A 25,620-nucleotide genomic window follows, 5' to 3' on the forward strand; every position below is an offset into this window, starting at 1 on the left:
CCTTTAGGGACACAAACTACAATATTTGAAGTGAAAGTCTAAAGCCAAGTCTTTGAGAGGAGAAGGGGAGTCCTCAAAGACATAGTTCTTAAGTACAAATGACAATTTTTCTGAAGCCTATCACTTGACCAAACTTGGGGCAATTTTCAAAATAGCAGCTCAATGCCACCCACAGCACAAAGGCTACCTATTCTCCAAATTCCAAGCCCATGCTGTATGGCTGAAATTAAAAATAAACATATACATAAACATAGACAACCTGAGGCAGACTTTGGCATCTTACTTCTTCAAATAATTGTATTTTATTAAATCATGCCAGAAGATCACTGATCCAGGGTTGTGACTTGACTTCAGGGTTCCAGCACACACAGCTACATGTCCTTGAGCAGGCTCTGTTAAGCCTTTGTGCTACCTTCTCTCAGCAAGTTAAACCACAAACCCTTTTCTCAGTGCACATCTCAAGTAATAAGACTTCCACTAGGAAGCCCCTGACCCTTCCTGGAGTAGATGGCACAAGTTCTGGTTAGACCAGAGACCGCACAATGTCTCCTAGGACAGGAAATAGGAAACTCATGCTCAGCTGTGCTAGTTCAACCATCCTCCTCTTCCCCAACCTCTATGTAGAAGCACATCAGCCAATGCCCATTTTTGACCCAAACTTCATTGAATTTCAAATATTTTCCTTCCTATGATGGAGAAAAGTACAAGTCCTACAGGTACATGAAAATGAGGGAGAGATTAAGTTACTTATCCAACACAACTGCTCAGAGTCTAAATAAAAATCAACAAAGTTGTACAAGGATTACGCAAAATCAAGCTTGAGTCAAGGAACACAAAAAAACCATAGTAAAAAAAAAACCAAAACAAACAAACAAAAAACCCCAAAAAACCCACAATGCTTGCTCAGACTCTCTCTGCAATGCTTTTCAAACACTTCTCCCCCACACCATCAACTACCATGACAATACCACAAAAAGTTTCATAGTTTCATTAACCCTACAAAATATTGTCTCCAGGCTCACATGAAGAAATTAATTGGTGTTTTGCTTTGAACTTGTGGCTGTGTATAAGTGTATGAAGGTCATTTCTATTCAGCAAGACTCTGGTTTATGTTAGTAGACACATGCGTGTTCATTTTTGTGGGCATACTGTGTACAAGCATCTGCTGAAGGGAAAAGAACCCAGGCTGATATTTATACAGCTGAAGCAAGGTTTATATACTTTGAATCTTACTTCTGGAATAAAGAGAGTATGCAAACATTAAAAAAAAAAAAAAAAAAAAAAAAAAAAAGAGACAAATGTTGATAGTTCAGACTCCTCCCCTCTTCTCCTGAAGAAGGAATTCTGATTATGAATAGATGAGTAAACCACAAGCTACAAATGTCCTCAGATATGCTCAGTGTTTTGCTTTCACATCAACTATTTTGCTCAACTATCTTGCTCAGAAATCAGAGACTGTTACCAAACACAAACGTGCTCAGACAAAGGGCAGGATGTCTCCTTTCAAAGGCACGGCCGGTGACATGAAAGGAGCTCTACTTTGCCAGCCTTTTTTCCATAATAATAACATGACTGTCATTCTCTTCTAATTAAATTAGTCACTTCTACTTCCCATGCAATACATTCTCTTTCCCTCCTCTTCCTCGGTCATGATAAATCTCCATGTGACTTAGCTGTCCCATAATTCTGCCTAATTGGTTTCAGCTGTCATTTTTGAAGCTGAAATGCACGGAGAGCCTGGGGCTTTTGAATGGAACAGGAAGCATTTCCAACCACATTCCCATCATGTAAAACCAGCAATGTGAAAGAACCCTTCCATTAAAACAAAAACGGGAGTATTTGGCTGCTGGCGATGCCATCATGCAGCAGACAGATTGTGCAGCTCCACTGAGGCAGCGAGGCTGTTGTGAGCTATTCTTCTCTGTTCAAAGGAGAGCACACATTATTTATGCCCTAGCAGTTTTACGGACTAAAACACTTCCCTTTTTGTCACCAACAAATTCTTAAACTGATAATATAATTTACCAATAAAAGCACAGGCAGTAGAATATTTGAAGTGACAGGAGAACAAAGAAAAGTTAATTCTGTTTAAATGGCATGTATCCTCCAACCTAAGCGCTCTGCAGATTACCGCACCACACTTTTGAAAATACCAGCAACATGAAATTAGTTTAAAGTGTCATAGACTCTCATTTTCAAGTATTTCTATGGCCTTCTATAATTCAATCTTTTCCCTCTATGAGACGACACAGTGTTAGCCATGCTAACAAAAAATACCCTGTAAGCTACCTCTGGGTGATACCTAAGCCACTTCCAGAAGGCAACAGCACCAGCTGGGCTGAGCAGCAGGAGAAAGACAGATATTAGGGATTCAAAAAGAAGAAAAAACACCCCACAAGACACATTTAATGAAAACAACTTTGCTAACAGATGTTTCTAGTGCCTTGGATTTCTCTCACACTGTCAACAAAGACAAATACACTTCAAAACGCATGAACAATACCATACAGAAAAGGAGGCTGGGCGGTGGGGAAGTACATAATACACATACAAAACTACCTGAAAACCCCAGAGTGAAAAGGGAATGCAGTTTGTGCTATTAGAAAACACATATTTATAATGAAATGTTCATTGCACAGAGAGCAATCTGGTCTGTGACTCTGATGAGGGAGACAGACACGGCTGCAGAAAGAACCCCTGAATGAACTGAGAGATTACAAAATCCAGTTTTCTAGAGATGCCAGTTTTCCCTCTTCCTTATCATCTGGCCACCTTAATAATTTTATCGGCCTTGTTTTCTTAGTAAATCAGGTTAAAGAGACAGGAAACACTTAATTTCGTGAGATCATTTTAACAAAGGAATGACACCTCAAAGATCAGTAGGAATTCCTGTTTAGTATGATCAAAACCTAGCAGCAGATCGTCAGCTTGTGTAAACTGTGATGGACTTAGAGTCCCTGAAGTCAACCAGGTTGAGACAACTTATACAAGCTGAGCAAGTTGTAATACATGTGCTCACACAGATGTGCATGTGCACTTTTTCTTTAATTTGCTAAATCATTAGGTTTCCACAGCACTGACCATTATATCCACTATATCCACATATACAAAAAAACCCACCAACTTTTTTTTAAGATACAAAGAGTTTGTCATTAGAGCATAGCAGATACTCCTAAGTTCATGGTGAGAGTTCACACTCCAGGACCACGTAAGCAGAACACATACGCAGCAGGGAGGCTGACAGTCCACATAGAGCCACACTACGTTGATATCCACACTAATACTGGCGCAGTACTGGTGGCGGATGCTATAGACATATCGACACAAGCTGAGCTGGCACAAAGGCCTTTGCTATGGTGGTGTGCTGGGCTGCAAAAAAATGCCATCTTCAGGGCAGGAAAAAAGCAGCACAGACAACTTTTCTAAAAGCTTTGGCATCCTATGGTAGACCTCTCTTCACACTGGCTGAGTGGCTGTTTTCTGCCATGCCTCCTAATGATCGAAAGATTAATAAAAATTTTACAGGGAAAATTGCTGTTCAGGCTGCAAGGTGCACAAAACAAAAACGATGCTTCCATGGATTATATCCTCTTTACTCAAAGCAGTCAAACAAAAAAAATTAATAGGCCTTTTCAACTTTCAAGTGTTGACTCTGTTTATTACTCAAGCTTGAGTCTTGATTCCTCTTATTCACCATTTCTTAATTATTTTTTTATATCATAAAACTATAAACATATTATGAATATATCTGCAATTGCTGATCACTTCATTCTGACTCCTGGATGATGATGATGATGATTTTGCCAGAATTGCTCAACCCAAGTTTCTGTTTTTAAAGATTTCATAGACTTATTTCTATATCAATATGATTAAATTATTACAAATCTGCATACTGCTAGTTCAGGGAGAAAAAAATCTATTTTTAAGATTTAGCATTATGGCAATCATCACTCTCCAAACAGCCAGGTTTGGGTTGGCGCTTTGTTTGTTTGCTTGTTTTTTCAATCTGCACTGAATAAAGCAGAGCTTCTCATTAAGAGGAATTAAACAGCAGTTACAACCCACATTATTAAAGAGCCTGAGAAAAAAGTTTAATTAGATTGGACAGTCTCTAGTGTGAGTTGAGATATTGTCAGGTTTCACCTCAGAGGGACTTGGACAATGCCAGTTTATTACCGAGATTAAAAGATAAGGAATGTGTGGGATACCACCAGAATATTACTGATGGCAGAGCTGTCCAGAAATTTATAACTTAGAAATAATCAGTTACTTTAAAAAAAAAAAACAAAAAAAAAACCCAAAAAACCCCACACAACAACAACCTAAAACTAGAAGGAATTTTAAAAACATTTTGTTTAAAGTAGACAAATATATTGACCTTTTTTTCTTCAATTCCTGATACAGGAAAGTAACAGTGTATTAACTTCACTGAAAGACTACAAATATTCATATTTAACTGATAAAAATTAAGATGCAAAAAGATACACATAAAAAGGATCTCAAAATGAAAAGAAAATCAACTTACCTACATCTACTATCATTGACGTCATTTTGCTGATTATTTGTCTAACCTGTTCCTAAAGACTCCCAGTATTAGAGAAACCATCACCCCAGAGTGGCTTCCTTTGTGCTTTACTATTGTTACCATTAAAGAGGCATTCCTCGAATTTAATCTTCCTCCTCTTTACTGCAATTTCAGAGTTTCGTTTTAATCCTCTTTACCATTGACAGGGAAATAGGTCACTGCCTTTATTGTATTTTTAAAGGTTTGTAACCATCCCATCCTTTTTAGTCCAACTCAAAACAGCCCTACTTCGACTTTTCGTCAGAAGCCTTTATTCTAGGCTTGCTCATTCTTGGTTCTCCCCCATCAGATCTCCAGCTGATTCATGTTTTCCTTGCGTGTACAAGCTTACTATTTTGGGTGGTGGCCTTACCTGTATTGAGTAGAGTGTTATCACTGGCATAAGCATCTTACTACATGTATGTGTTTTTGATAGACTGCAATGATGTTTGAAATTTTTATCTGTAATTTAGGAAAGAACTAATTCAGATCTCCCAGTAGACAGACTGCCTCACGTAATTTCCATTGTTCTGTCAGCTCAACTGTCAGTGGTTTTTATGCTTTGATTGTGTTGTGGGTTTTTTTAAATACTTATACTGAATACACTTATTAATAAAAAGAAGAATAAATAATAGTTGGTAATTATTAAACTGTGCAAAGCACACTGCAAATCCAATCAATATTTGGTAAGGTTATAAAAATCATCAGTAAATTGTACAAAGAACAGACAAACAGATACACACAGCCTCCTAGTCTGTTGGATTGTAAATCTTGATTAATCTAATAAACATATCTAGTCATTAGTATGCACCCTCCACATGAAGTCTACACAACCTTTGTGAGATACTGCAAAGTCAGGATGATGAGGGAAGCTGAGTAACATCTTTCCTTCTCTCGCTAGACCTGCGTAAACCTCTTAGTCTAGCTGAAGTATTTTTATTTAAATTTAAATACAAATTTTCATTCCTTCTTTCCTGCTGATTCACATATCTGGCACAGTCTTTACCTCTCAGCAAAGCACCAATTTCCTTCTGAAATCCCTTCTGAATCCCTACCTCCCAAAGCTGACTTTGTTTGTATTTCCTACCTATACTTGGACATCAGCAGCTCCTGTCTCTGATCTGCTCATTAAAACCCAAAAAACAAGGCTTTCCAAGAGCAGTATTCCCTTACTGCCTCTTCTCAATAGTAGGAGATTTCCTTTCTCTCTGTTCTGTCGTCTTTTTGACTGCAATTTAAGTAAAGCAACTTGGGCAAGCCTGGGGCATGAGGCAGGGGTTAAACCAACAGGGCAATGGCTCCCTCTTCAGTCAAGGCAAATGGAAAGTACCAAATTCCACTACTGCCATTCTGGGAGCCCTCAACAGCTCCACTCCTTCCCAGGGTGGACAAGACTTTCATGACAGGCAGGGGTGTCTGCCAAGAGGGTGGCAGGAGGCATCTGGCTCTTTGCAGAGCTTCACTAGCTTTCAGTCATTACTACCACAGCTGGACAAGCATCTTGACCTCAAACGGGATGAAAATTGCCCATCCTTTCACTCCTCATGAAAATAAGGTAATGCGGCCTCCAAATATGTTTCACTCTCCATCAAGGATTAGAAGACTCCTCCTTCGTTCTTCTGCCCAGTTTCCCTAATTTCCTCCAGGTATTAAGCACTGCTGAATGATCCCAGTGATAAGAGCTCAAAAGTAGTTCCAGGACTCTACTGATTTTCCATGCTCTCTCATCCACTAAAATAATGTGGCATTTTTGTTTTCACAAATGAGCAATGCCGGATGAAACTAATACCTTTATTTTCAACACATGTTCCCTAATAAAATAAACTAAAACAGAAAACCAATAATAGTTTTTGATTCAAATTATCAAAAATTATAAGAAATTTAAAATGTTCAATGCAAAAAAAATTTTATCCTTTTAGGTAATGAGTGTTGACCATTTCCTTGCATAACATTTTTCTAAGATGTCCCACAACAAACACAAAATCTCAGGTTTTGAAACTTCAGCTCTGTAACTCTTAACTCTGATAAGCAGTATATATTTCAATTTCCAATCAGCGTTAAAGTAAGAAACACACACCTGGTTTTTTCTTACAGGAAATGGGAGGAAAATGTAACTAATGAACTTTATTAAGACATCTCATTGTATAGCAACCTATTTTAGCTGCTGTAATGAAGCAGTGAGAATTACACTTTCTTTTATGGAAAGTAATTTTTAAGAAGGAAAAACATACACAAAGATTAAAGTAGACAAGGTAATTGAAAATGCTTGGGTTTAAATTACACTAATAGATTAGTCTGGAGCTTTTTCACTGTTGAGGCAGAAATAATATTACTCATTACTCATACTTCCAATTATAAATGTGTCTGTTCTTGTTTCAAATCTAGTTCATAAATATTGAAAGCATAAAGCAAAGTACAGCTATAGAAGCTCTCTTTTATATGCCAGGAACAGGATAAGTTACTGGTTCATTTATTGATAATAATATACTTACATAATTATGCATAATACTAAAAACCTCATTATCATTCTACCAAGCCTATAGCAATATGTATTGGTTAGGATTGCCTTCAGCAATTAAGTTTTTCTAAACACAGTAATCTTCCTTTTAAATAAACAAATGAAAAAAAAAAAATAGTAGCAGCTAATGATCATTTTAGAATGAACAGATGTGAACCCATCTTCAAAGATCTCTCAATATGTCTGAGATCTCACCTGTAAAATTCATCATTTCCTTAGGCAAAGTTGACTATTTCGATGACACTTGCACTACAGCTGGCACACCCACAAGGTCACATAAACTAACAACTAAACAGAGCCTGGGGAGGAGGGGAACAAAGCTTATGCGAACAGCCATACTCCTCCACTGAACTGCAAAGGTGAACTGACCTTTTTCTTTTGGAAGCCACTGCAGTCTCAGATACTGTATGCAAAATATGTCAAAATTTCAAATTTTAGGATATCCCAGTTAACTACAGAGAAATAATTTTCTCTATCATTCATACATGAAAAACTATCAGCCCTTCAGGTTTTGTAGAGGTGATTCCACACAGCTCACCCTCAAAACTCCTCACGCAATGAGCTCTTAGTCACCCAGTGATAAAACTGAGCTCTTGCCTCCCTTTCCAGTATGCTTGAATGGCCAACAACATTCATAGCAGATATAAGAGTTACCATAGCATACAAAGAAATTATGCCCTACTAACAAGGTACTGTATACACTAAACTATTTTCAGTTAAGTTCTTTCATTCAAAAGGAGCACGTCCCCCTTCTCCCACAGAAACCTACAGCTTCACGTTCACCACCAAAATGTTTATACGGAGAACGAGCTTCTCCTGATCTTCAACTGTCAGATAGAATTTTTAAAGATTGACTTTTGTTGCTTCTGGGGACCACCAAGGTTAAAGTTAAAAAGCTCTGTCATGTTTTCATCTGACAGACTTCCATATAAAAAAAAAAATTCTAATTTGAGGTATCCAGAGAATTTAATCACTGCCATGTTTCCTTTCAGAGGCTATTCTGCTTTCAGCTTTTAACTTATTACTGCAGTGCATTTTGCAATGAAAGGTGCTACATGAAATTAAATTTCATTCTTTTCTTTCAGGGTCAATGCTGAAACTGAACACCTCAGACATTTCATCGGTATTAATTTCCCAAAGGAATCATCACCGACCTAGCAACCCAAAGTTTCCATTTCCTGAGAACTCTTGGATCACTAACTGTCCATCCCTAATTTAATCATGACATCTCTCTCAAATGGGTTTTACTACGTTTGAAATGGCCAATAGTGATTAATGGCAGTAGCATACCAGTTCCATGATTTCACTTTATGAAGCAAATCAAAGTCAACCCCTTTTAGCTTTGTTAGGCCTCAGTCATTCAAAAATGTATGCCACTGTGTAATTTTAATCACGATTATTTCTACTGATTTCAGTACAGATCACTCATATTATTGAGCTAAACCATGTAGAGGTGTTAAAAAAAACACACCCCAGAACAGACATTACAAATACAGAGCTCAGTAACACCAATTACACAGCTAGATTGCATTGTCTACAAATTTTGGCTGGTTGATTTCAATGGGCAACTGTAATTTTTACCTCTGCACATTCATATTATGCATTGAATGAGAGCTTTTTGACAAAAGGAACAAAAAAGGGTCATTGCAATCATGCAATTAAAACCTGTATCATGTACACCCACAAGAATTCAGTTCAGGTTAGGTGGGCATTCTCAAGCAGTAAGCATTACCAAACAACATTAGCCATTTGATCAGCCTGTTACTTTACATTACCTAACAACCAAAACAGACTTTTGTTAAGCAATTCTGTCATCTCAAGGCACAGGAGCAAGTTACATCATCATTACAATACAGTCCTTGGGCTGGTTGGAAAGAGCAAAGTATCCTTCCCCTTCTTCCTGAACACCACCTCGAGAGACTCTGCCCACCAGCCAAAATACTAAAATACTACTTGGACCAATTGCTAGAAATCACTACTAAATGAGATCCCTGAAACAGCTTCAATAGCTACCAAACACTATGGGAATATAAAGGTGCAACAACCAGCAGGGTTGATCCCAACACCACCCTGTTGAAAAAGAAACCGCTAAGTAAAGCCAGAAGAACTAGTTGCTGCATGAAGCTTACTCTGTGTCCATGCTTATCATGGACAGCAACGTGATACAACAAATGGCTGGGAGCCAGAGTCTGTAATCGCTATTACTGGACGTAAAATCAAAAAATTTGACATTAGATAGTCATTAAATTTGACAGTACAGTAGACAAAAACATCTATTTTAGGGACAAACATATTCTATGTAACTTATTTCTGAATCAGCTCTGATGAGTGCAGCTAAAAACAGCCACTGATAAAAGGGACTCCAAAATGTATTCATGTAAAGTTATGCAAGTAAGTCTACACTGACCGCTACATAAAATTAAATATCAAGGCTATGCTAATTCAGTGTATAAGTCAGAAGCAGAAGAATCACCAATTTTAAGAAAAGGAATCAAATTTTCATTAATGTTCCTATACCTGAGGTAAAAAAAATACACGTTGCTTGCAACTGCTCTGCAGGCTCCTGTAGCTGAATACCCACATTATCACACTGCAGCATTTCTATGTAAATAGACAAGGTGAATGGCTTCTCCAGACAAGATGCTCAATGCACAATCGTGTAGAAATTAAGGCATGCTCCCAAGAAACACACAAAACAATTCCATCTGTCTTAAGTAGGGATGTACTAAGAGTAAAACTAGTAATCACTGTACTTTATAAATGCAGTCTCTTACTGACTACAACACAATAACAGATATTATACTGAAAATCTAGCCTTCTCTAAACTCATTTGTTTCTTTTAAATTACATGTTCTTGGACCCATCTGTGAAAACTGGGAAGTTAATTATGGTAGCACATTGCATAATTCCACAGCTAAATGCTGAAGTAGTTCTACATAAATGCCATATGTTTGTCTTAGAGAAACTAAAAAGATTAATTAGGAGGCCAAGCCCAAGACTTTGGAAAGTAATACTCTGAACACAATCAGATCATTACACTGTGTACTATGTAAATTGAAGTTTTAATTAGTAAGTAGAACACTAGTCATGGCAAAAAAATAATAATCCAAAATTTTAAATTGCATCTGCTGGACTTCTTTTTTTACTGACATTGCTCACAAAAAGACACTATGCACAAGCCAGTCACAACAAAAGCCATTTAAACTTGTTAGATGCTTTTGATGAAGGAACTACCTGTTAAAAATTTCAGTCCTGTTCTTCTTACCTACATTATCCTCACCTATTTTAAAAAGTTACCCAATCACATCAGTAAAGAAAAAGCTCTAATAAACTGTAACTAGGAAGCAGAGTAAGGAATCAGTCTGAAAAGCCAATTGAACAGTATAAGGTCCTTCAAGAGCTATCCCTAGTAGCCACATCTCCATCTCTGAATGTGGTCTAGCCCAGCCTTCCACTTTTAGCCCACTCCACTACAAAGCATCATCTCTTATAGCCTCCACTCTCTTGAAGAAAGTAAAGGGTTATTTTGGCCTGATCCATAGGTCACCCATGGTAGAGAGAGCTTTTCCATCAAATTCAATACACTCTGGACCATATCCAGAACATTAGTTACTTTACTCACCACATATTCAAACACAAGTGTCAAGGTCTCCTTGGTGTGAATGATGTCATGAAGCAGCACAATGTTAGCATGTTTCAGTCCTTTCAAAAGAGAAGCTGAAAAGCAAAACATACGTGTTATCTTTAAACTGATCAAAACATTTTATATTGATTGGCTGGGGTTTTTTTAGTGACTTGGACAATTTTTTTGACATCTGAGGTTCATAACCTGACAACAATAGTTGTACTTTAGTATCTTCTATGTCCATGAGTTCCACACATTCAGTGTGTTTGAAGATCACGCCTTCCCATTCAGTGCTCTTTTCTCCACCTTGTTGGTCAAATTCAATCTCATTTTGAGGCAAAAATGAGCTGCAGCTAGAGATGCTTTCCTTATGCAGCCTCCTCTAAACATGATCAACCAGACACCAAGTTTGCTTCGACACTCAAAGATATTTTTTGTCCCAGATAAAAACCAAGCATGTCTTTTCAAAACATCATCTTTACTACCCAACACAACAGAGCTGCTTTCTAAAGTGCAACATCTATCCTAACAATAGTGTTTCAAGCAATAATTTCCCTTTCTCTCAAACATTACACAGGTCTGATGGAACCATTTGTGTAGCTCATAAGAATAAACACACGGTATTTTCTCACCATATTTTTGTAACAGCACTAGCTCATGTTTTCAGAGTACTTATCTAGTGAACTTCCAGGTGATCATCTTCACCACATTTCTTTTACACCGTAATACATATTTAATGTTCATACCATATTACATATTTAACGTTTCACAAGACATTGCATATTTTAGCAATATATACTGACAAGCCACATGTCATTCTGTCATTGGTGCCTTGTCATCTCTTGCATACATCTGAGCAGGACTATCAGTCTCCACAGCAAGTCAATAATAGATAAAGGCACGCAAATGAGTGGCATATTTCTGTACTGAATAACATGGAACTTTCTTCTGTCACCCTTCTTCTTTTGTCAAAGAAAGTCTCACTCCACTACTGTGCAAAATGCAAGCTACAAAGCTTCCATGGCACTACTATCCCTTGCTGTCATATTGAGGGTGCTCCTTCCTGCTCCAGTAACTCCAGGGGTCATCTGGCTTTGAATTAGGATAAGTATATATCATCTCTCATACCAGTCTTTAAGAGATCCATCTGAGAAGTTGATCACTCCAGGAAGCAACACAATAGCAACATGGCATCAGTGAATCAATGTTCCTCTACAAGCACCCTCAGCTAGAAAACTTTGGAGTTCATGCTAGGCACGCTATAGCAAAGGGGAAAATACCATAGACCAGCTTCAAAGTGAGTATATCTCAGATATCTTGATGAAGGGTTGCAAACCTGCAAGCAAGCTCCATGACCAGGAATTTGGCAACTCATCAACCTGGCTGAAGAGGTGACGATATGTTTCAAAAGAGCTTGCTTTGGCCTGCATTCCACAACTCTTTACTATTCAGAGAATCAGCACAGGAATCTTTCCTGTGCTCTGATTTACTATGAGTACAGTTACTATGAGTAAATCAGCTATTGCAATTACAAATAATCCTTTTAAACATTTAATCACTGCATCCCTAGGAACTTTTAACATTCCACAAATTAAATAGAAGGGTTTTTTTCTCAAAGGAAGAGCTGTGCCCAATTTTCATGGGATCCTCATCTTAGAATTTAGAGAATTTCTTGAGTAAAGGCTTAGAGAGATTTGGATATCTTGGGGTTTTTTAAAGCACAACAATGAAAAATTGCTACTGAAAAAGGTATGGGTACAAACAACAGATAATCAGAACAACTGTTCTGAAAGGTGCCTTCTACCAGAAATGAGAACTTTTAACTTGGGGAAACCCCAAGAGTTCACCTGCAGTAACTGAGCTTTTATAAGCTCTTCCCTCAGATTTTGTCAAATGACCATACATGCAGAGAGACTGGGAACATAAAAACTGCCTCCTAGCAGAGCCTGTGTCGAACTGTAATAGTATTCACGACCTCTGTCGGCTTTTGCTGTTCAGATCATCACCTGAGGCCTTTAATTCCTCTAGTTGGCCATTACTTTGTTGTTAAAATCTGTGTATGGGTCATTAAAGCTTAAACAGTAGATTGAAAGCAGCTTACCCCGAGGTCTTTGCAAATACTGTCTTTCCTCTTCAGTCCCTTCCCCCACTCTTATCTTCTCTAATATCCAATTCTCCCCTTCTACAGCTTCAATAATCAATATCTGCCATATATTACAAGAACTACAAAATATCACCTGCAGGGTGAGATTTCTGTCTTCTCCATTTGTCCAAGTGAAATACAGTAAATGATATATCACAGAGAGCAAAAATCATCTTAATTGCACTAATTTTACACTGCGGAAATAAGAAGAAATTCCACTATCAATTTATACTGTGAGAAACCAAGCATAACTGGTGAAAGTAAGAGGATTACCCTGTGTGCTCTTCTATCAGGACTCTTCCTGGTAAGATTGCCTGTGTTTCTGAAAACACTGCTTTGTTTCTTAAAAAGAAGAGGGGAAAAGGAAGTAAAGAAAAAAAGTTGTCTGAAATAGGAAAGCTGTTTCTTCCCCCACAGAGCACTTTAAAAACAGAATGAAATATGAACTGGTGGTGCTCGGTGTGTTTTTTCCAGAAACATCCCCCTTTCAGAACAAATGACCAATACACCTCCTCTTTTGGGCAACTTTTTGCTCAAAGGGGATAGAACTTTGGATGAACGCCACTAATTCAAAGACAAAACCCAGAAATTCACATCCAAGAGAATGAAAAAGAGTCCAAGGAATCTATCACCATCAGCCTGAACAAGCCTGACTTCAACTTTGAAGCTGCCAATGCAGCTGCTGCAGGAGCTCAGCGAGAAGTCAGGTGCTGCTGTGCCTGGTGTTACTTCTAGAACAAAATAATTCTCCCAGAGAATGCCATCTTCATCCTGTGATTATCACCCACAGACTTGTTTTCTTTTAAGATAGAAAAACTAAAATATTGTTGAAAAAGCCTTGCACAACTCACAGAAGTGGGACCAACATACTAGTGCTCACTGTATCCTTAGCGTGTATTTTTAAAAACAAAATTACATAATGCTGCTTCAAAACTGCTGGCACTCTTTTTTTACCCTCAGTATTAAATGTAAGATAAACAGATGGCAGCACTTTTAATTCATTTCCCCAAAGAGTTTTGAGGAGGCACAGCAGCAAATAATGCTAAAATGCTTTTTTAAAACACTTTGGACAAAATGTTATATGCATTTGAACAGGCGGGTGCTTGTTCCGTCTCCTGTGTTTACACATTCTCTTACAGCAAATTCTAGCAGTAAAAAACAGGGCAGAGGAATTGGTGACATACTTCAATAATTAACGACATCCAAGATGATAATTTCTGTGACTTGTACATAAGTTCATGACCCGAGCCACTAAAAGTACCAACACTCAGCACTTCTCAATCAAGGGCTAATAACCATATTTGCATACCTAAAGGAAACACATTGTATTTGTTTGCATAACCATCACAGACTTCTCCTCCAACAAGGGGATGCTCTCATCTATTATGAGCTCCTGGCAAGACGCCTTATTGCTTGTGTTGGTCAAGGAGCTTTTTGCTGTTCCCAGATGAGCTGGGTTCTAAAGTATGCTCACTCCATGAGCAAGCCAAGCCAGATGGTCTGCAGCCAACTCTTATACAAAACCTGAGTAGCGTCAGTAAATAAATGCTTTGCTCCCTGCAGGGTTTAAAGCATCAGCAAAAGCCTGACACTCCATTAACAAAGCTTTGTGACTTTTAGATCAGCCTTGACTTACCTCTAGAAGACTTGGACCATTTTGAAAAAGGCTATTCCAGCATGCCCATAAAGTAACATTTCACAGCTGTATGTAAAAATCAACAGAAGTAACTATTACTGTTGACTCCCAGCCAGATGCAGGAAGAACAACTTTTCACCAGCAGCACCAGCAAAGAGGGTACTTTCAGACATGGCAAGTACATTAAGCTTGAATAGTAATTATGGTCCTCAGATCACCCTACCACAATTAATTCAGTCATGCAATTCCTGATTATCATCACATGCTCTCATTTAGTGAAAAATCACAAATCTCCACTGTGGCCCTAGACAGAAGAATCACCCACGATTTCTAAATTGTCTGTTATTTCAGTGAATTACTGCTTTTCTCAGCAGTAGCAGAAGAACTCACCCTCATACTGCTCATATTCACTGTAATATACAAATGCTGCTGGCACTCTTTCGGATTTCCTACTACATGCAAAGGCTGTGATAGTCCCATCATTCTTCTAAAAAATATAGCTATGAAAATGCCTGCTTTGCTTAGTATATAGTAGTTGAGGTGTCCTCTGGGGCTACCATTCACCAGTGCTCACCGTTTCCCATGCGACTCCTCACATGCAGCGTTCACCCTTTCTCACTGTCACTCTAGGAGGACATCTCTCTTTGGGAGAGTTTTACTCTTGAAGACAGCACATCATAGAAGTTTGCACCCATCTAATACTGTTAATGTAACTGTGCACCTTTGCTGCTCTGTTTAATTTGTGAGACACCAAAGCACACATGTTCTAGTCAGTAACACAAACTTGTGAAAGCAAGTAATTTGTTATGCTTCAGAGCCAAACAATGTATCTGTGAAATTCTGTGGCTTGTCACACTCCGCAGACACCAGGGTGCTTTCTGACAGAGTGCCAACTTCCTCTCATAAACAGTTGGGTTCAGTCTCTTCACTCTGAGCCCTCCTGGAAAGGCATGTTTAGTGAGAAAACATTCATGAGTTTTTTTTCCTTTATCATGTCTTCTGAACAAACATACTCAAATGTGTCTTATTGCCTGCACAACCTACAGAAGTTCTGCTTCCCTTCCCAGCAACTTATGTTTCCATCTATACATCTTCTATAACAATTCTTAAAATTTGGCCTCAGAGCACAATGTCCCTTATGCTTCTCATCCACGTCCCACACAGCAGGACTTTCGGTGTGCAAAATATTACAATTCTAGCACTGAGACAGGAATTCAGCACTCTGCTGGTTTTGCAGTAATAAATGCACAGAAATTTCCTCCTCAGAATTGCAGTCCCCAAATCTACACTTTGCTATTTTCCAGTTCACCCATCTGAAATAATTTACTGTAAGCAAATAGCTTTGCTTTCCTACAGTCTTTATATGACAGAATTAAACTCAGTGAACACTATGCATCCTAGGTAAGACCACACTGACCACAGACTTCCCATCTTCTCATCACAGTATATATTCTGCAGAGTGATCATTTTTTGTAATCCCAAGTAATAGATTTTAGAGCTGCACACCTGTAAATGCACAGAATCGGTCAGCTTCCGCTCTGATTCTAGTGGACACAATGCAATAAAGATATATAGGTTACTGTTCTGCTTTGAAATATGTCTAGGAGGAAGTCTCTTAACAAATTTCAAAAGAATCTGTTAGCTACAGGAAGAATAGAAAAAGCATCAAATCGTTCCAGTGGGCTATTACGTAGGCTTAGCTGAATTTCCTTCTTTACAGCCAGTTCCAACCTCGTGACAGGCTTTTCTAGATTTAACAAATGGTCCTTATTTTAGTTTTCTTTAAGTCAAAAAAAAAAAAAAAAAAAGGCAGTCTGGCATTAAGGAGGCACACAGTGCCTCACATCCTTGCAAGAAGGGATTTGCTAGCCCTTCAACTGTAGGCTGCTTTGCTGAAGGGACTACGAGGATCACATTAGCTGCACCTACCTCCTCAGGCTGAAGTTCAGGCTGACATGAGTGGGTTGAACTTTAAACCAAGTACTTTTTTTATTTGTGAAATTTCTGCTTGCTGCTCCTACTTGAAAGTGTAGTATGTGTTACAGAAGAAACACAGAAAAAGAGTGAGTGTAACAACACATGGGCACCTTCAAACGTTCTTCGTGCTGCAGCTGTAGTCACCTAAGCAAAAGGCAAGCCACCAGCCTGCTGAAACCTCTCTGCCTATTGAACTCGAACCAAGAATTGGAAGGACTGATCAAATAAGCTCTGAAAAGCGCTACACTATATTATTCTAACAGATATACAGAAAGCTGCTGCCATATGAAATGAATGTCTCTTTCATTATGTTCTAGCTATAAATTTATGCACTGTGTACTGTTCCTAATGCTCTTCAGACACAAGTACAGATGGAGGTTAATAATAATGAGACATCATCCTATTAAAGCCAGGCTCTCATGGAAAAAGACTGTAATATGCTACTCATGTCTTGTAGCAGCCAGTTGTACCCTGCCTTCGCTGCCCATTTTCAGTATTCAAGACGAGGAAACTGTGTAAACCAAAAATAATGTCAGCATGTACAGAAAACAGCTCTATGATGCAGGTAGCACGTGAAAGCAGGAGTCTTTGTACTATTTTTTTTATGCGTACATAGTGACTGGGACTAGTAGCACAATCTACTAATAAATATTAGTCATGGTATCTTGTGAATTTCAGACACCATTTTCATATAAATATCTACCTTAGGATGAGTTCTTTGGAATTTTTCAGTCCAAACAGTTCCTCCCATTTCCCAAAAAACAGGCTTTAGTAGCAACCTCTGTAACCCACTAAGTAGCTTCCCCCTTGAAAAAACACACCTCTAAACACCGTGTTTTGGAGTAGAGACTCAAAAACTGGAAATACAGAGGTCATTAAAACAGGAATACACATTTAGCCACCTCCATGAAAATCCTTTAAATTTGGTCAAGTTAGAAGCTTTTGAAATGGCCTCTCTGGGTCAGACTGAGTACCAGCAGCGTGAAAGGAAGGAAGAATACAGAAAAGGGGAGAGAGCATGAGGGGCTGTGATTCATGGTGGAAGCTAGGATGGCTGGGTAAGGAGAAACGCAGGAAGCAGAAAGTGAGAGCGTGTAGACAAGACAGAAAAGGGACAGGCCGCAGAGCACGGGGTGGGCAAGCACTCAGGGGGAAGTAGGTAAGAGCCTACAGACACTAGCACATATTCTCCACTGACGCCCGTATCAAAACCCCAGTTTCCCACAGATTACCAACCCACTGTTTTCAGCAGGAATCAGTGAAAATGCCTGCCAGTTTTCCTCATTCTCCTCCAACAGAAGCAACCTATGACAGCTACCAGCTAGCATTTCAGTTCAAGCAGGACACATCCATACGAGAGCCTGCAAACGTGATGTAACAATGAAGTGCAGGCGCAACACTGGAAAATAGAATATGGATTTCCACTTGCTTTTTCAAACACTTAGAGAATTACATGAACAAAAATCCAAATTAAAATAAAGAATGCAATGCCAAGTGCTCAAAGCAAAGACAGACTACAATTACAGGGGCTTCTGCAACACTAACTCAGCCTCTCCAAGATACACATTCCTGAAGTCACTACCGTGAGATAAGCCAGGGTATGAGCTTTCAGCATACAGCTGCTTCATATCTATCTTGCATTTATCTCACAGTTTGACAACCTGTAAGTTCACAGCCTAACTTACCCTGCAGTGACCAACTTGCATGCCTGTACCCATTAACTCTTCCCAGCTCTCATTTTTTTCACAGATGGAAGAAGTGGTTGCTTAAATTTTATTTTTATACAGGGCCAGGTATGAACTTGATCCAGCTTTATTGTCCAGCTTCAGTGGAAGGACCTTGGCCATCCAGCAGAGAAGCTGAAAAGTTTATCAGGATCAAGTCAGAAGAAAATCAACCTGATCGTTACGCTTACCTCTGCCATTGGCTGAGCATCACATTAAGTCACTCAAGCTGATACCATCACCACAGTCCTCATTTTCTGGACACTTCAACTTCTGATCTTCATTCACACCTTTCAGAATCGCAGAGTGTACACAATTATTACAGAACCCCAGGCGACACTGTACACTAATATTACCCAATGCTGTGCAAATACTTTGAAAGTCATCTCAAAATCATCATTTAAAAGGACTCTCAGCAAGTGGGGTGCTGAGCAGATGAACAAATATTTAAGTAGCCAGAGTACAGTGACGAGTGTTCTAGAAAATCTCAAACCCATCTGTGTTTTAATAATACACAGTAGGTGCATATAGCTAGAGCCACCCGTCAAGAACAAAGAATTAAATTAATTGTTCGTCATCTGACACAGGCAGAGACCACACAGCAGGAGTGAACGTGGTGCTGTTGTGTAATTAAGGAATGAACTGTATAAGTAGAGGGACCAAATTAAGTTTTCACAGGTAAACTTAATTCCGACTACCTCTGAATGACTAACTTTGCAACTGTAATAAAGATCCTCTGCTGTAAATGGTATGCCTGCAATATTAGTATTACACTGTCTAAATGAGGGACTAAATAACTAAGTACCAGTACTGCAACTCGTGCCCTGCTGAAGTCATTGCAAGTTTTGTAACTCACTTTTCACACTGCAACAATACAACAAGAAACCACTTACCCATAAGTACCTACAATGAATAATTTTTCTGTACATACAAGACAGAAAGGCATCCTAGGAAAGAATGTAATTGCATTACCATGAAACCCAGCTGCCTACCAGCATACTTTAACCACTACTTACAAATGAGGAATTCTACAGAAAAGCTGATTTTTAAAAAAAATTACTTTTGCCACATTTCTCAGTAGGCCATTTCCTCCAGCAAAAAAAACGCTGCATGAAAAGCAGACAGATTTGTCAGCATACACTTTAGGTGGCAGAAAAAAAAGGGCTTGTGGCATATGTCTTCCTTTTTTTCAGAGAGGGAGTGAGACAAGGATCATGTCAATTTTCTTCTACTGGGTGGGTGAGGCTCAACATGCCTCTTCGCCCACAGCTGGAAAATAACGCTGGAACAAACATGGCATCCCTTTATCTCTTCTGGAATGATTTAGAGGTTAAAGAAAGGCAGTCTCCAGAGAAAGCTATCAAATATGTATTTTTACAAATATTTTAGTAAACAAAATCAATCACAGTGAAAACAAGGCATACTGTTCTGTAACTGAAAAGAGGATGACGTGGAGTGGGGATGGGAAAAGAACAAGGATTTCATAATAAAGTGAATGAAATCCAATCATAGTAAAACTTACACTAAAAAGCAACTCAAATTAATGAGCTACTAGACTTTTAAGCATAATTAGAATATTAATAATATCTATAACATCTAAAAACATTTTTAAGGACAGGAAATAACCTTAATTCTGGCTAGATCTCTTTGATGCCTATTATAAGATTTGTATGAAATTTTTCTTTCCCATTCAAGAATATGCTAAGCACACAAACTACAAAATGGCAAGATTCCCTTAAGTAACTTGTAAACTAATTTCCAACATGAAAAAAAAAAAAGCAATAAAGGGATGAAGGAAGCTGGCAGACACTACAGCAGCAAAACCCAGTGATAATTCAAGTGAAGGTTGAAATTTTTTCCAGACTAAATCAGGTGAAAGGGATTGTATCAGAAACCGCTTGCGATGCTGTACCACCAACAGCAAAGCACTTTGGTGCCAACACTGCTGCTCATCCACTTTGCAATCACATCATCTGAAAATATGGTTTAAGTGTTCTTTTCACGTCTAAAGGCTCTATCAGCTAACAAGAAACAGATATGCTGCTCTCCTCTGTCTGCCTTTGCTCTGTGGTCTCTGGGTATCGTCTTGGTTCTCACCCTGTCATTTAATTGTCATTAACTCATGCAGCACTCATCAACAACGTTAATTTAATTTAAGGTGCAAGCAATTGGGAGGAAACAGAAAACCATACAACAGACCCACAGGATTTTTGCTTTACTTGCCCTGGAATACAACTGAATCTAAATCAGCACAACTGCATATTTTACAAACTTACCTCTAAATTACAATGAAGATCTGTATTACCGTGTCACTGCCTAGAGCAGCATGTGCTTATTTAAACCCTGTGAACACTGTTCAACTTTGAAATTTGCATTTTAAAGGACAAAAATTTTCCTTTAAGCAAAAGATGGCAAGTCCTGTATGTTTCTTTAAAAAGCAGCTGGCCCTCAGAGAAAGCAGGAGAGGTGCTAGAACAGAAAAGATGGGCTGAAGGAATGTCTCAGCTTCACAGAGTTGACAGCCACAGCTGATAGTGACAGGGTGATGCAAAAGTTAAGTGATGCTTAGAAGAGACCTAGTTGAGGTAAGCTAGTCATTTCTACCCTCCTACTTCTGCTAAGAACGTCCACATAATTTTCAGGTACAGATTCACAATTACCTGCATAGATGCATGACACAAACCAAGCTATGTATCTAAATCCATATTGGAAGGCATTCTGAGCAACATAATTAAAACACACCCAACAAATGTGAGAAAATACATTAAAGGGATCTGCCAGCATAACCCATTAACACCACAGGTGGTAAGAACTTTATTTTTTTTAAAAGGCCAGCTCAACAGCCAACAGCTTGTCTGTCTACTACATAAAGATATAAAACATCACTTCCCAGCCCCCTTGAAAATATACCCAGTTCTTCCATCCTGTTGTGTCATGCATCAATTATAATTATAGCAATTTACTGTTTGCTTTTCCAGATAAAATTCTTTTTATAGACTCATAGTAATTAAACAATGACTGTAGCAAAATTGATAGCACTGCCTCTTCAAGTACCAGTTCCTGTATGATGACACTATTGCCTTGCCAAACTTTAAACAAATGTCCTTGTCTTTTACAGTTTGCGTCTAACGCTGTTTGTTCCAGTCAAAACAGGTCAGCCTTTTCCAAGAAAGGACAAGAGAACAAATATACTCTTTAATGTTGGTGACCTTTTCTTCAAACAGTTCTCAGATCTCATGCATTGAAAGGCAGCCTTCAAAAGTTACACTTCAGGTCAAGGACATGATTTTTCTCATTTCTATGAATATCTGTCCAATTTGTCAAAGTTTACATCTAGTCAGTGGAAAATTGTACTTTAAAGCTGCACTTCAGCAGCTAAAATCTCCCAGAGAATCCCTGAGCACGCTTAAACGTTGAGATATTTGGCAGAAGCAGCAGAAGTTTGAGCCAAGAAGTCTGGAATCCAACATCAGTTATAGATGGGACAGTGTCAGCAGCAAAACTCTTCTGACAGTTTCCCCAAAATCACCATCCCAAACCTGTTCTTGGCTGAGCACGTGTCAAAGTCCCTTGCTCTATTTGTGCTCCCCTCTCTCTTCAGCCCCACCAATGACAAAAAGCGTGGGAAATGCTAGCCCTGTCCAAGTAGACTCCCCATCTCCATCCCATAGGCTCCTTGCTGAGGCCAAAGTCACCAATCTGCCCCATCTTCCTGTTACTGCATTCTACATCTTGTGCTACTTTGGCCTCTGGAATTCACATTCTTCCAGACCCACTGTTGTACTGGTAATCCTCTTCCCAAGATCCTCTCACCAACATGGATTCTAAACCACCAGCTTTTGATATCACTTCTCTCCAGTTCTCTTCTCCACCACTGCCCAGGCATGGACACTGCTGGGTGTTTCTGTGGGGCAGCCTTCTTCCAGGCTGCCAGAGGAGAAAGGGGAGAAAGGAGGCTAGAGGGAAAACAGGAGGGAAAAGGGAAAGAAAACACATGGATAACGCATGCGGAGTTATTAACCCTGTCAATATCAGGGAAAAAACCAAAACCCTCAGCTAAACACAAAGTGTGTATGTAGGGTGTGTGTGACACTTTTGCAATGAAATTTGCCATGTGAAACACCAGTTTCACAAAGGGACTTGAATACCACTCACAAACTCAGGACAAGCCAACAAATCAAAACCCCAGAGCTTAGATCTAGGTTCATCATCCCAGAGAGTACATGACCCCTGAGATAAAGGCAATCCTTCAGTGGGTCTCTTTAAATATGTCTTACTTATTATTACGGCTGAACACAGAAGTAATTTGCTAACCAAACACATGACGCATGAAGGGTTTTGTCCCCGAGGAGAAATGGAACAGAAAACAAGCAGAGCACCTTAGCGAGCAGCAGGATCTAGAAGGAAAACTACAACATGTCTAGACCACTGTATTTCTTTATAACTTCCACATTCAATTAGAAAGACTAAAGCAAATAAAATACTAATAGGTTGTGTAGCTGAATCAATAACTGTAGCAGTAACTCTAACTGATGAGCTCCTTTGTATTTACAAAATTGAGGAGGAGATAAAACTTTAGCTGTTAATTTGGTTTGACCAAGAACGGATTGTACCAGACCACTCAGCATATCATTATATTGCCAATATGGGACCTCAACATCACAGAGCTACTGGATATAATCTCTTTATAAATGTATCAGTATTGCATGGTCAAAGACAAGACTTTTATAATCTCACCCATCTGAATCCAAAAAAATCTGCCCATCACAGACAGAAGAGTCTTTGGTGCTGTGCAGCTGCACAGCAGTTGAATGTTTCCAGTGTAAGCAACATTGGCATGCCCATAAGACCGAGGTTTGGGAATATAACAAAACCATCGCTGCTTTAAAGCAGTTTCTGAACTTTCAAAAGTCTTTGGAACACATGTTGTTCTACATAAGCCTTGCCCAAGCAACTCTTGAAGCAAGTTCATCTGCAACTATTTTGAGACACTGCAAAAGGTCAAACCCATTTTTAGTCTCTACAACTAAAGTAAGAACACCTTAATATGCAGGAAAACACAGCCTCAACCTCCAAGAACTCCTTGGAGTTCTTTACTAGTGATTTGCTGCTCATCATCACCTCATTCAAAGTAAATCAAAGAATTACTTCAACAAAGCCACCAAATTTGTGGGCTGAGTTTTTCTGCCAAGGGAACACAATCTGACCTGAAAAAGGTGACAGGGATTAGGATAGAAGCAAGTACCCATAGATGTTAATGAATTTCTTTCCTCCACCAGCATGGCTAGTTAGTGTGTATGCTACATCAGACAGTTTGCAACAGTAAACGGCACTTCTGAAGTAATTTATTAAATTAGGAATACTAAATCCTTGTTCCAAAACATGCCAGAAAGCTTTGGCTAAAAATCAAGAACTGATTACATCCAAAAGTCTAAGAGCACATTCCAGTTCAGATATGCATATTAAAATAGTGGCAGCCAAAGTGCTAATGCTCACAAGACTAAACATCCTCCCTGAATTCCCACCTCAACTCAATATTTCAAATAGCAGCAGCCCTACAAAAGCAGTACAGAAACGTTCCCAAACAGAAAAAGGAAAGATCAGTCCATGAAACAGGCAAAGGAACACTACTCGTTTATTTCTAATTAGGGCTCAACATCCCAGTGATGACAGATCAGAGACTTCAACAGGCCCATCAAAATACCTCTCCCCCAGCTGGTTAGGATGCTTGCATATGACAACCTGATAACATTCAAAACAAACAGACAACATCTCCACAGATAAACAAACCTGGTATGAGGCAGTAAAACACATTCTGCTCCCAAAGTTTTCTGTGACCACAATAAGCTAGATGTAAAATATTAACAATTACTATTTATTTGAGAAGAAACTATAGTTGGGTATCCATATCTTGAAGGTATCTTTACCCTTAACTACACAATGAGTGCTACACATCATAGGAACTGTGGTGGTGTCACTGCCATGAAGGAGTGTATAATTACCTGCAGGTGTTTTTCCAAGTTTGTTGGGCCTTAACAAGTGCTGTTAATAAAACCTAGTCCTTTTGTACAGTTTGGCTGTCATTTCACTCGAGGAAATTTTATAAACTTGTTTACATAATTCTCAGAGATGTAGATTTGTAATTCTGTCAATGATTTTACAAGGTTAATGGCCTCTGTAATTACAACAAATGACTAAGAAACTGAGCTACTTTAAATTTATGCACTTCAGTCAACCATAAAAGCAGCAAACTCTGCAAAGAACATGGATGTATGAAACAGAGTAAAAAGCACCTTTTTGCTGACAGCTCCAAAGCCAGGTACTGAAAAGGACATACTCTTCTTAATGGTGTGCTTAGACTCTTAAGTATTTTGAAAGCTAAAATCCTAGGAATAGAGATTAATGTGATTCTATACTACTTTCCAGACCTAGATGCATCTGAGAAATACTTCTACTCCAGAGGTGTAATTTAAAGTAAACACACATCAGAATAAAAGCTCATACTGTCATACTGAAGGCTCAAAAACATAGTTTCTCTTTTCAGAAGCACATCTATTATCCAAGATGCTTTTAATTTAAACCTCATTTTCTTTTATATTTGTATTTAAACCTCAACCTTTTAATTAGTATATTTTTAAATAAAGGAAATTAATTAGAACTAAATAGCACTGATAACAAAAGCTCCAAGTCTCTCACTAAAAAAAACCAAAATCAATCCAGCTAAAAGGTTAATTAAGACTTGAAAATGTCACAAAATTTGTGTAAAAAAATCATATTTTTGCCTCAATGATTTTTTTATTCAGTTAGTTGACATACATTAGCAAGTAAATGCCTGGATCACATCATACACCTTTTTAAGGTCAAATAATGTGAAGCTGCAATAATTACAACCCAAATTTCTTCGTGGAATTAGCCATCTAAACTTCACTAAAGAACCTGATTTAACAGCAACAACATAATAGAAGTTCATTCTAGAAAGAAGGAAAGGAATAAAATCCCCTGATACTTAAGGGGTTTTTCAAGGGCCAGAGGTTTCCTGTTGCCTCAGAGAGGTTAGAAGTTGCTTCATGCTCTTGTACGCTGATCAGGAGTTATTCATGTGCAAAGAAACAAATTCTCTGAATGTGACATTCTACCTTCTTGTTGGATGAAAAACATGAATGCATGGGCTGATGGCAAGACAGGAAGGTTATTAATGCAATTCATAAGCCTCTTGGACTACTGGCAGAAATCCAACAGAAAGGTGTTAAGAAAGTCTTGAACCCATTATCCACAGATATATACCCTTATAGGTTATTTAGTTTGACCTCCTCAATAGAAGGAGCAATTTTCAAGCTCATAAATTTTTACTGAGCATATTTTTAGAAAGACATCCATCCTCTTGCAACAACCCAGCCGTAAAAGTGCCCCCAGTCCTCATCCCCATTTGGTAG

The 25,620-nt window shown here is 38.6% G+C and overlaps 1 protein-coding gene across 4 annotated transcripts in view; it reads right to left on the bottom strand.

Moving 5' to 3' along the window:
- CDK14 (cyclin dependent kinase 14) overlaps positions 1-25,620 on the bottom strand; it is a 323,920-nt gene that overhangs the window by 180,450 nt on the left and 117,850 nt on the right. For all 4 annotated transcript variants that reach the window (XM_064444644.1, XM_064444647.1, XM_064444646.1 and 1 more), the window contains one exon: positions 10,705-10,799. In XM_064444644.1, coding sequence (XP_064300714.1) covers positions 10,705-10,799 — 95 coding nt within the window. The remainder of the gene's footprint in view (positions 1-10,704; positions 10,800-25,620) is intronic.

This window comes from Phalacrocorax carbo, chromosome 2 (assembly GCF_963921805.1).
Source record: "Phalacrocorax carbo chromosome 2, bPhaCar2.1, whole genome shotgun sequence".
Taxonomy (NCBI): domain Eukaryota; kingdom Metazoa; phylum Chordata; class Aves; order Suliformes; family Phalacrocoracidae; genus Phalacrocorax; species Phalacrocorax carbo.